At 57.2% G+C, this 11,384-nt stretch overlaps 1 protein-coding gene across 1 annotated transcript in view; it reads left to right on the forward strand.

Annotated features, from left to right (window-relative positions):
• Window positions 1-11,384, forward strand: part of GRID2IP (glutamate receptor, ionotropic, delta 2 (Grid2) interacting protein) — a 68,604-nt gene that overhangs the window by 14,749 nt on the left and 42,471 nt on the right. Inside the window, exon 3 of the mRNA XM_011934402.1 lies at window positions 11,283-11,383. Coding sequence (XP_011789792.1) covers window positions 11,283-11,383 — 101 coding nt within the window. The remainder of the gene's footprint in view (window positions 1-11,282; window position 11,384) is intronic.

Raw genomic sequence — 11,384 nt, forward strand, 5'->3', positions numbered from 1 at the left:
GAGGGAGGGAGGGAGGGAGGGAGGGAAGAGAAGAGAAAGAAAGAGAAAGAAAGAAAGAAAGAAAGAGAAAGATGGGGTCTCACCATGTTTGCCAAGCTAGTCTCAAACTCCTGACCTCAAATGATCCGCCCGCCTCAGCCTCCAAAAGTGCTGGCATTGCAGACCTGAGCCACGGCGCCTGGCCTGCTCTAAGTTTATTTGTCAGAAGAAAAAAAATTCTGGTGGGTCCTCACCTGGAGGGACCCAGGAATCTCCTGACTCCGCCTCCATCCTTGGAGGCCCTCGCTGCCTGCCCAGCTTGGACCAAGCCCCCTCTAAGCTGGAGTGCTGTTCTCCCTCCCTGGATCCCGCCGGGATTCCCTCCTCACCCAGCCTCCCCGGCCTGCGACTGCTCCCCCATCCCTCTCCTCCCCCTTCCCGGACTCAGCCCGCCCCCTCCCCTTGCTGCCATTCACCCCGCAGCCTGCCCCTCCCTCTGGGCCTGGCCAATGTCAGGGACTGGGCTGGCCACCCTCCCCGCCCCCCACCCCACCTCAGCCCCGGCGCAGCTCTGGGTTGTGCAGCGGAGCATAGGCGACCACCACCGAAAGAGGCCACCATGAGCTGCCTGGGGTGAGTAAGGGGTGAGCCCCTTGCTAGGAGAATCATAAGAGGGGAAAAAAAGAAAAAAGTTATTTCTAGAGCCGAATTTGCCGCGGAGATGATGCGCTGGCTCTGAGCGCTTCCTGGGGAGCTGATTGACAGACAGCCCCCCCCCGTCCCGCCCCTCCCCACCAGGGATGGGCCAGCGGGGCGCAGGCGGCCCAGCTGTCCCCCAGGAAGTTGGCTCGCTCGTCTCCAGGCTGCTGGCAGCCGGGCTCGGCTGGAGGCCCTCTCGGTTCTCCTCCTCTCCCCAGAGCGCTGCTGGCGTCTGTTCCTGCCCCTCTCCCGGGCCAGCCCGCCTGCCCCCCGGGACAGCCCCAAGCCCGCCTTTCTCAGCCGCTGCTGGTCCCCAAGCCGCCGGCAGCCGCGGCAGCAGGTCGGGCAGGGCGCAGGAGGGGGAACACCCTTGGGTGCGCTCGATTTAGAGCCCGGGCAGCGGGAGCCCTGGACACCTGGGGATGCCCGGTCCCCGCAGCCTGAAACGGCAGCCTCTGCTGTAAGCGCCAGGAAAACTGGGGAGGCTGCTGGAGGAAGGGGCGGCGCCCAGCTGGGCTTTGCAAGGAGAATGTTACCCTGGCAGTAGGGCTTCAGCCACCCCCCACCTCTTCAAACCCCCACTTCCCAACAACGCCCTCCCCGGGGCTGGCCTGTCACCCATGGCCCCACAGTGTGCTTGCCTCTAGGGTGGCAGCAATCTCTGGGCAGCCCCATCTGGAGAGAGGTCAGAGGGGGCATGAAGGAGCCACAGACGCAGCTGTGATTCCCAGGGTTGGGTGCCGGTTGATGGGTAACTCAGCACAGAGCAACCAGGGCAGGCTTCTTGGAGGAGGCAGCAGGAGGTGGCGGTGCTGTGGCTTAGCGACTGGTGGAGTCTGGTGGTGCCTCCTGTGGATGTGGGAGGATGGTCCGCAAGGAGAGTTCAGATGGGCCAGGTGCTAGCCACACAGCGGAGGGCAGTGCCACCCTGGCCTATGGCATCCAATAGTCCCCAGCTGTGAACCACACAACAGGAAGTAGAGAGGACCACAGAGAGCCACCACCTGGGCCCTAGGACCCCACACTGAGGAGAGACAAGGTTTAATTTTTTTAAGAATTTATAAATAGAGACAGGGTCTCACTGTGTTACCTAGGCTGGCCTGGCCTCAAGAGATCCTCCCATCTCAGCCTCCCAAAGTTCTGGAATTACAAGTGTGAGCCACTGTGCCCCACCAAGAGGTAAGATTTAAGTGAGAGGTTGAACAGCCAAAGGGTGGTAGGCAAAAAAATATACACGTGTGTGTGTCAAAGCTCTGCAAGGAGGCCAGGACCCACCCAAATCAGAGAGGTGTGGCCTCACTAAAGGGTGATCCCAGTGGCCAACATAGAAGGCTTGGGGAGAAGGAGAAGGGACCAGTGACACCATGAAGCTGGGCCATCTAGCACAGTAGCCACTGGCCACACATGGTTATTTCAAGTTAAATGTGGCTGGGCATGGTGGCTTATGCCTGTAATTTCAGCACTTTAGGAGGCCGAGGTGGGTGGATCACCTAAGGTCAGGAGTTTGAGACCAGCTTGGCCAACATAGTGAAACCCCGTCTCTACTAAACATACAACAATTAGCTGGGCAGGGCCTGGCGTGGTGGCTCACACCTGTAATCCCAGCAATTTGGGAGGCTGAGGCGGGCAGATCACCTAAGGTTGGGAGTTTGAGACCAGCCTGACCAACATGGAGAAACCCCGTCTCTACTAAAAATACAAAATTAGCTGGGTGTGGTGGCACATGCCTGTAATCCCAGCTACTTGGGAGGCTGAGGCAGGAGAATGGCATAAACCTGGGAGGCGGAGCTTGCAGTGAGCCGAGATCCGGCCACTACACTCCAGCCTGGGTGACAGAGCGAGACTCTGTCTCAAAAAAAAAAAAAAAAATTTGCTGGGCATGATGGCAGGTGCCTGTAATCCCAGATACTTGGGAGGCTGAAGCAGGGAAATCGCTTGAACCCAGGAGGTGGAGGTTGCAGTGAGCTGAGATCAAGCCACTGCACTCCAGCCTCCAGCCTGGGTGATACAGCCAGACTCTGTTCCAAAAAAAAAAAAAAGTTAAATGTAATTAATATTTGATAAAATATAAAGCTCAGCTTCTCAGTCTCACTAGCCATATTCCAAGCACACAACAGTGACAGTGACATATGGCTAGCGGCTACTGTACAGGACCAGTCGGATATAGACCTTGTCCATCGTCACAAGACGTTCCCTTGGACAGCACTGCTGCTGTAAAGGGTGAGATGGGTCTGTGGTCACCATGTAAGCAGGAGGTTTCCTCTTCCTTCACCACAACAGTTAATCCTGCGACTGGGAGGCTAATTTGGGTCTGTCCCCAAGGGATCCCGATCTGATGAAGTGAGAAAATGGCTTTCTAATTAGGACAGGCCAGGCATTTTGGAAATCCTGACGTGGCCAGGAGGGAACAGGAAAGCAGAGTCAGCTTTGCAGTCCACTAGTGTTTCAGGAAATATGGGTGGTGAGGTGGGGGGAACAGGGGTGTCAGGTCGGGGGCAGGTCATGGTAGAAGCTGGGATTCGGAATCCAGACAGACCCGGCTTGAATACAGGTTCACTCACTGGCAGTGCAACCTCAAGCAGGTTCACTGACATCCACAGTTTGTCTGTAAAATAGGTTTGGTAGTTTCTGGGTGTTCCCAGCAGGGTTCTTGGTAGGAAACCATGTAAATGAACTCAGCCAACCGAAAGCAGGAAAGAGGTGAGTTGAGAATCTAAGGGTGGCATGTGAGGGACCATCTACACCCTGTCACCCTCTTCTGCTTCAGTGCCAAGTGTCACAAACACCATAATACAGAGTTATTGGGGCTGGGCGCAGTGGTTCATGCCTGTAAGCCCAGCATTTTGGGAGGCTGAGGCAGGAGGGTTGCTTAAGGCCAGCGTTCAAGACCAGTCTGGGCAGCATAGTGAAACCCTATCTCTACAAAAAATACAAATAAAAAATTTAGCCGGGTTTGGTGGTTCACGCCTATAATCCCAGCATTTTGGGAGGCTGAGGTAGGAGGATCACTGGAGCCCAGGAGCTTAAGGCCAGTCTAGACAACACAGCAAGACCGCATCTCTTAAATTTAAAAAAAAAAAAAAAAAAAAGGTTAAAAATGAGCTGGGGGCAGTGATGCCTGCCTGTAATCCCAGCGATTTTGGAGGCTGAAGCGGAAGGATTGCTTAAGGCCAGCAGTTGAAGACCAGCCTGGGCAACAGAGTGAGACCCTATCTCTACAAAAAACAAATTTAAAAATTAGCCAGGCATGGTGGTACATGCCTGTAGTCCTAACTACTTGGGAGGCTGAGGTGGGAGGATCACTTGAGCCCAGGAATTTGAGGCTGCAGTGATTCATGATCATGCCACTGCACTCCAGCCTGGGTGACAGAGCAAGACTCTGTCTCTAAAAATAAGTAAGAGAGGCTCAAGCCTGTAATCCCAGCACTTTGGGAGGCCGAGACGAGCGGGTCACGAGGTCAGGAGATCGAGACCATCCTGGCTAACACGGTGAAACCCCGTCTCTACTAAAACATACAAAAAACTAGCCGGGCGAGGTGGTGGGCGCCTGTAGTCCCAGCCACTCGGGAGGCTGAGGCAGGAGAATGGCGTAAACCCGGGAGGTGGAGCTTGCAGTGAGCTGAGATCCGGCCACTGCACTCCAGCCTGGGCGACAGAGCGAGACTCCGTCTCAAATAAATAAATAAGAGAGATATTGGGGGAATTCTATAAGATGTGTAGATAGAAGCACCAGGCATAAAATATGTGCTCAATTAGTACTGGCTTCCCTTAGGGAAGCTCTTTTTTCCCCAAGAGCAGGTGTCTCAAGTAGGGCACTGCTGACATTTGGGAGCTGATATTTCTCTGTTGTCAGGGGCTGTCCTGCACATTATAGGATGTTTACCAGCATCCCAGGCCTCTACCCTCTAGAAGCCAGTAGCACAACCCCCTGTCAGTTATCATTTTGTAACAAACAAAATGCCAAGTGACTGCCAAATGTCCCCTGGGTGGACAAAATCACGACTGGTTGAGAAGTACAGCTCTGGAGGAATCTTAGGCAGTGCCTTTTGCCGGAGTAGACACTTCAGGAAAGTCCGGCTGTTGCCTGTCCCCTGGTGATCACTTGGTGACTGGGTGACCACCTCATGCTGCCCTGGGTCACCTGGCCACAGGCATGAGCAGCTGGCCCCACGGTGCCCACGGAGACCTGGCCCTGAGGTAGTGTGCCTGGATTCGACCCTGGGCATCTGCTCCCTGGTTGCATCTCCTGTGCCCACAGCACGGTGGACGGTTTTCAGAGCCTTTGGCCATGCCTGGTTCTGGATTCTGGGCCACTGCAGCTGGCACAATACAACCAGGAATGGCTCCAATCATGATGGGATGGCTGGAGCCCCACAGACGTCAGGGAGCTGTGCTGGCTTGGAGGCTTCTCAGCTGCTTCTCTCCCTTGCAGAGCTGAGGACAGGGCTTGGAAAGGGCACGGCATGAGTGGGCACTGGCTCTTGTTTCTGGCTGCTTCCAGGAAGAAGTACAGCCACGGGAGGTCACTTCAAGGTGATGGTCTTGCTGGGGCCAGGAATGGGGGGCTGTGGTGGGTTGGAGAGCAGTGTGGGGGCAGTACCAGAGACCGATGATCAGACCCACAGGGTCCTCCCTGTGCTGCCCACAAGTACCCACGGGCGTCCCAGGGGAGCTGTCCCTCTGAGTGAGGCAGACAGAAAGGCCCGGGGCATCCCGCCTCTGCTGTTCCAGCCTGTCTTTGGAGAGGGCCTCATGCTGATGTTCCTGGTTGGGGGTGCTCCTGAAGAGCCCCTCCCCAGGATGTGCCTTTAACTGGTTACCCCAACTCTGTCATTTGTTCATCAGGCCTGATTCTGGGCCTCTCCAGTGGCAGTCGGGACTCCTTGAGACATGACAACACAAGCAGGCATGCTGGGGTCCCCTCCTGCTGCCGTTCAGGGGATGGCAGCCCTGGAGCCCCCAGGGAAGAGTCCAGACCTCCTTTCCTGTCGCCTTCCTCTCCTCCCCTTTAATGTTCCTCCCCTCTTCTCTCTTGGCAGGGCAGGATGCGCAGCTCAGGGAAGCCCTCTACTCGCTCCCTCCCTGCTCACCTGGGGATTGTCACAGCCTGGGCGCCCTGTCTTCACTCGCATTCCCTGGGCCTCAGACACCCCATCTCCTCTGTGTTTTGGAATCCAGCTTCTTGTCCCACCCCAACACCCCCCTCTGGGTAGTGCACCTCCCAGCATCACCCCTCTCCTGGTGTGCCAAAACCTTTGGATTCCTTCCACCTCTCCTTGAACCCTGAAACCCTCCCACGGCTCCCTCCTGTTCCCAGAGTGGGGTCTCAGCTGCTGACCACGGCGTTCACAGTCTCCCTATCCAGCCTCTTCTCGGCCACAGCCGAGAATTAGCCAGACATGGTGGTACATGCCTGTAGTCCTAGCTACTCCGGAGGCTGAGGTGGGTCCCTCCCCGACCCTCCCCGACCCCGGGGAAGGTAGAGAGGGCTTCTTCTAGCTGGCCGACTGCTGCTGAGCCCTGGAGTCCCAGCGCAAAGGCCATCCCCTCCGGAAAACAATGCATGCTCTACCAAATGCCGTCGGGGCTTCCTCTAAACTGCAGGAACTCGCCACAGTGTGGGGGTTCGGGGCGCAGTGGCTGGAGAGGACGCAGGCGAGGATCCTGGGGGGAGGGAATAATGGAGAGAGCCAAGGGGAGTGCGCGCGGCAGCTTCAAACCGCCCCCAGTTTCCCCTGCACCCCAGAACGATCAAAAGGGTCCCAGCAGGGGAGAGGCGGGGCCACCGGGAGGGGGCGGGGCCACCAAGAGGGGGCGGGGCGGTCCTGCAGGCCGGGACCGCTCGGGAGGGGCCGTGAGCGCTCGCCGGGCAGAGGTCCGTGGAGTCGCGGCGCGCTCGCTCCACTCCCGGGCTCGGCTACCCCCTGCCCTTCAGCACCTGCCGCGCCGCGATCCCCGACTCCAGATGGGGAAGGACCAGGGCTTCTCTCGGCACTTTCGGTAGATTCCTCCATCGTGTTTGGCGCCTCCGGGAACCGTGCACCCAGTGCGCCACGGATCCGCTTCGGGCTGGTTTGAAAGGGGGTGGGGCTGGAGCGTGGAGGGGCTTCCCTGCACTGGGTGGGCACCCTCCGAGCCTGGGCGGAGCCCGAGGCCCAGGGAGTTTGGAAATAAACTGGGTGGGTACAGGGGCGGCGAGGTCTAAGCGTTGGGCGCTCAGAACCCGTGCGCGGCCCTAAAGAGTCGGTGTTTGGGATTGAAAACGCTGGGATTGAAAGCCCACTTTCCTTCCTACAACTGGGCTGGTCGAGGGGACAGGACAGAGGGCTGAGACTGAGGTTGGGTGCTCTTGTGAAAATCGGGGGCATCTCATCCTGAGTTTGGGGGGCACGACCTCCCCACTGCCGTGGTCCCTATACGGAACCAGGGCACCCTTGTCCCCTTGCCACTATTTCGCTGGCTAATAATCAAAGGTGAGGTAGAGAAAGCCGGGTGGGGGGGCCAGGCGCGGTGGCTCACGCCTGTAATCCCAGCACTTTGGGAGGCCGGGGTGGGGGGGCGGATCGTTTGAGGTCAGGAATTCGAGACCAGCCTGACCAACATGGTGAAACCCTTTCTCTACTAAAAATACAAAAAACAGCCGGGTGTGGTGGTGCATGCCTGTAGCCCCAGATACTCAAGAGGCTGAGGCAGAAGAATCGCTTGAACCTGGGAGGCAGAGGTTGCAGGGAGCCAAGATTGTACCACTGTACTCCATCCTGGGTGACAGAGAGTCTCTCTCAAACAACAACAACAAAAAGGCCAGGCGTGGTGGCTCACGCCTGTAATCCCAGCACTTTGGGAGGCTGAGGTGGGTGGATCAAGATCATGAGGTTAGGAGATCGAGACCATCCTGGCTAAAACAGTGAAACCCCGTCTCTTCTAAAAATACAAAAAATTAGCCAGGTGTGGAGGCACGCGCCTGTAGTCCCAGCTACTCAGGAGGCTGAGGCAGGAGCATGGCGTGAATCCGGGAGGTGGAGCTTGCGGTGAGCGGAGATCACACCACTGCACTCCAGCCTGGGCGACAGAGTGAGATTCCGAGACTCCATCTCAAAAAAAAAAGAGAGAGAGAAAGCTGGGTGGGGAGGGGACAGGAAATGGAGAGAGAGGACCCTACGAGGGGACAGAGTAGGAACTTGGAGTTGGATTTAGACCTGACTCTGGCAGAGAGAACAGAACTGACCTGGGGTGCAAGGTTATTGTGTGGCCCCCAGGAAGAGTCCTGTGGCCTGAGAGAGGCCTGTTGGCATAACAGGGACTTCAGACTCTCGGGACAGTGATTGCTGGACTGCCAGTCAGAGGGATAGTGACTGGTGGCAATAGTCGCTGTGGCCCCCCTGCTCCTGGCTCTGCTGGGTCAGTTGATTTAGGGCAGACCCAGGGCTGGGGACTCTGGGCCAGACTGAGCTGCATGGAGGGCCAGCAGGAGCCAGGTTGGATGTCTGGCTCACCAGGCAGCCTTGGCCTCTGTCTCAGCCCCAAAAACACCAAGTAAGGAAAGGGCTGCCCAGCCTTCTTCCATCTGTGCAGTTGGTGAAAGCCTGGTTCCCACCTGGGGGACAGGGCCTTTTCTTTTCTTTTGAGATGGAGTCTCACTCTGTTGCCCAGGCTGGAGTGCAGTGGTGCAATCTGGGCTCCCTGCAACCTCTGTCTCCCGGGTTCAAGCAATTCTTGTGCCTCAGCCTCCTGAGTAGCTGGAATTACAGGAGTGCGCCACCATGCCCGGCTAAGTTTTGTATTTTTATTAGAGACGGGATTTCACCACATGGGCCAGGCTGGTCTCAAACTCCTGACCTCAGGTAATCTGCCTGCGTCGGCCTCCCAAAGTGCTAGGATTACAGGCTTGAGCCACCGCGCCCGGACAACAGGGCCTTTTCTAGTTGCTGCTGGAAGGTAGAGCTGTGATGTCCTCTTGACTCCTGCCCAGGTTGGACTCAGGAGTTGGGTGCATGGGGTGATGTTTTCAGAGTCTGTGGCTGGAGCCATAAGTGTGGTGGACAGTCTCAGGTGTGTGTATCTTCTCTCCTTTGCCTGGACGTGAGACTTGAGGTCTGGGAGGCGCTAGGGAATGTCCAGGCCAGGCAGATGGAGGGGTCAGGTTCCGGAGACCTTAAGTGACCATCTGGGGGGTGAGGCTGAGTTTCCGGATTTGCAGGAAACATTGCAGGTGGATGGGAATGGGCACCGGGCAGAAGTGATCAGGACATTCATCCTGGCTCCTGGTTATCCCCTGGACTATCCAGACCTGGAGCAGAGCTCACTGCGGGGACAGAGCCTCCTCCCTGAGAATCCACACCCACTTCCTCCCACCAGACAACTTCTTTTGCCAGGCTGGCCTAATTACTCCTACCCACAGAGGTGGAGGGAAGTGTGAGGGCCGCTGGGACACCTCATACGGGTTTGTATTTCAGCTGCAAAGCCACTGATCCCTTCTCCCTTCTCCCCCTCATCTTGCCCTTGGCCCTGGCACCTGGTACAAGGAAGAGGGAATGGAGCCTTGGGATGCAGTCAGGGAGGCCTCACGGGCAACCAGACCTTCAGGGGCTCTTGTTAGGGGTCCTGCCACAGTGCTGAGTGCTGAAGTCTGGGCTCTGATGCCAGCTATGTAACCATGGAGAGCTACAGGTCCTCTCTGTGCCTCAGAATCCTCTGCCACAGACCGGAGAGTCCATCAGGATGTTAACTGCTGCCATTACTCAGAGATGGGGTTAGGCTGCTGATGGATCTTCTGTTGACTGAGTCTCTCCTGTGTGCTGAGCCCTGGTCAGTCACTGTGGCTCAGGATTGAACTATAGACCTAACTCTCGGAAAGCTTCCAAGGCTGGGTGTTGTAGCTCACCCCTGTAATCCCAGCACTTTGAGAAGCGGAGGTGGGAGTATCGCTTGATCCCAGAAGTTTGAGACCAGCCTGGTCAACTCTACAAAAAAAATTAAAAAGAAAAAAATGCCAGGCACGGTGGCTCACGTCTGTAATCTCAGGACTTTGGGAGGCCGAGGTGGGCAGATCACCTGAGGTCAGGAGTTCAAGACCAGCCTGGGCCGGGCACGGTGACTCAAGCCTGTAATCCCAGCACTTTGGGAGGCCGAGACGGGGGGATCATGAGGTCAGGAGATCGAGACCATCCTGGCTAACACGGTGAAACCCCGTCTCTACTAAAACATACAAAAAACTAGCCGGGCGAGGTGGTGGGCGCCTGTAGTCCCAGCCACTCGGGAGGCTGAGGCAGGAGAATGGCGTAAACCCGGGAGGTGGAGCTTGCAGTGAGCTGAGATCCGGCCACTGCACTCCAGCCCGGGGGACAGAGCGAGACTCCATCTCAAAAAAAAAAAAAAAAAAAAAGACCAGCCTGGCCAACATGGTGAAACCCCCATCTTTACTGAAAACAGAAAAATTAGCCGGGCATGGTGGCATGCACCTGTAAGCCCAGCTACTCGGGAGACTGAGGTGGAAGAATTGCTTGAACCAGGGAGGTGGAGGTTCCAGTGAGCCGAGATCTCACCATTGCACTCCAGCCTGGGTGACAGAGCAAGACTCTGTCTGAAAAAAAAAAAAAATTAGCCTGGTGGTATGTGCCTGTAGTCCTAGCTACAAGGGAGGCTGAGGCAGGAGGATCCCTTGAGACCGGGAGTTCCAGGTTACAGTGAGCTATGATCGAGCTATGATCGTGCTATGATCGTGCCACTGCACTATAGTCTGGGAGACAGAGCAAGACCCTGCCTCAAAAGAGAAAAAAACAGAGAGAGACAGAGAAAGAAAGGGAGTTTCTAGCCCCACAGCAGAGACCCCCGGGCCTTCCCCCTGCCTCTCACTTCCAAGGTAACTACTTTGAGAGTAGGAGCCAGTCCCTTCAGCTTTGAACCCCAGTTCCTGGCTGGCACAGAGAGCAGGGGCTCCCTGAATACATGTAGGATTAAGTTGAAAGGAGGCCAGTGTTGAGTATGGAGCCTCATTCACCTAAGGAAGCAAAGGAGTGGACCAGGCTGGGGCAAGAGCCTGGGCAAGAGCTTAGAGACAGGACTGAAGGCGGCAGAAGCGGTTCCTGGCAGCTATCTGAGTGGGCAGCTGCAGATAGGACTGGCCAGAGAAGCAAGCAGGAAGACTGGAGGCGTGGTGACAGGCTCGTTTCCTCCCGCAGAGCCACCTAGAGACCAGGTGGGAGACAGTGGGTGGTGGGGATCCCTGACTTGGGGCTTGGCCTGGTGGATGCAGAAGGAGTCAGGGAAGAGGCCAGAGAAGGAGGACAGAGGCAGGAGGAGGAACGGGTGCGTGGACTAGCTTGGAGGGGCTCAGGCCCTACAGTGGCCAGAGTCATGGAGGACGGTCCGAACGGGCCATTCCCGAGGTGGAGCAAGCAGGACGCCACGTCCTAGCTGGGGGCGCAAATCCGAGCACCGAGGGGGAGACTGGGGTGCCACCGGCTGCTGATCCCCCAACCCTCCGCCGCTCCTGGGAAAAGGCGGGAGAACCCAGGGCGGCGCCCGCGAGGACGCGCCTTCGGGCAGCGGTTTGCAGAGATCCGGGGTCCGAGAACGCGCCCCGACTCCGCCGTCCTCGCCGGCAGGATCTTCATCCCCAAGAAGCACCGGGCGCGCTTCGACGAGGTGGTGTCACAGGGCCTCCTGGGCAAGCTGTGCCGCGCCCGCCGGGCCCAGGGCGCGCAACG

Source organism: Colobus angolensis, unplaced genomic scaffold, assembly GCF_000951035.1.
Source record: "Colobus angolensis palliatus isolate OR3802 unplaced genomic scaffold, Cang.pa_1.0 Scaffold135, whole genome shotgun sequence".
In the NCBI taxonomy this organism is placed as follows: domain Eukaryota; kingdom Metazoa; phylum Chordata; class Mammalia; order Primates; family Cercopithecidae; genus Colobus; species Colobus angolensis.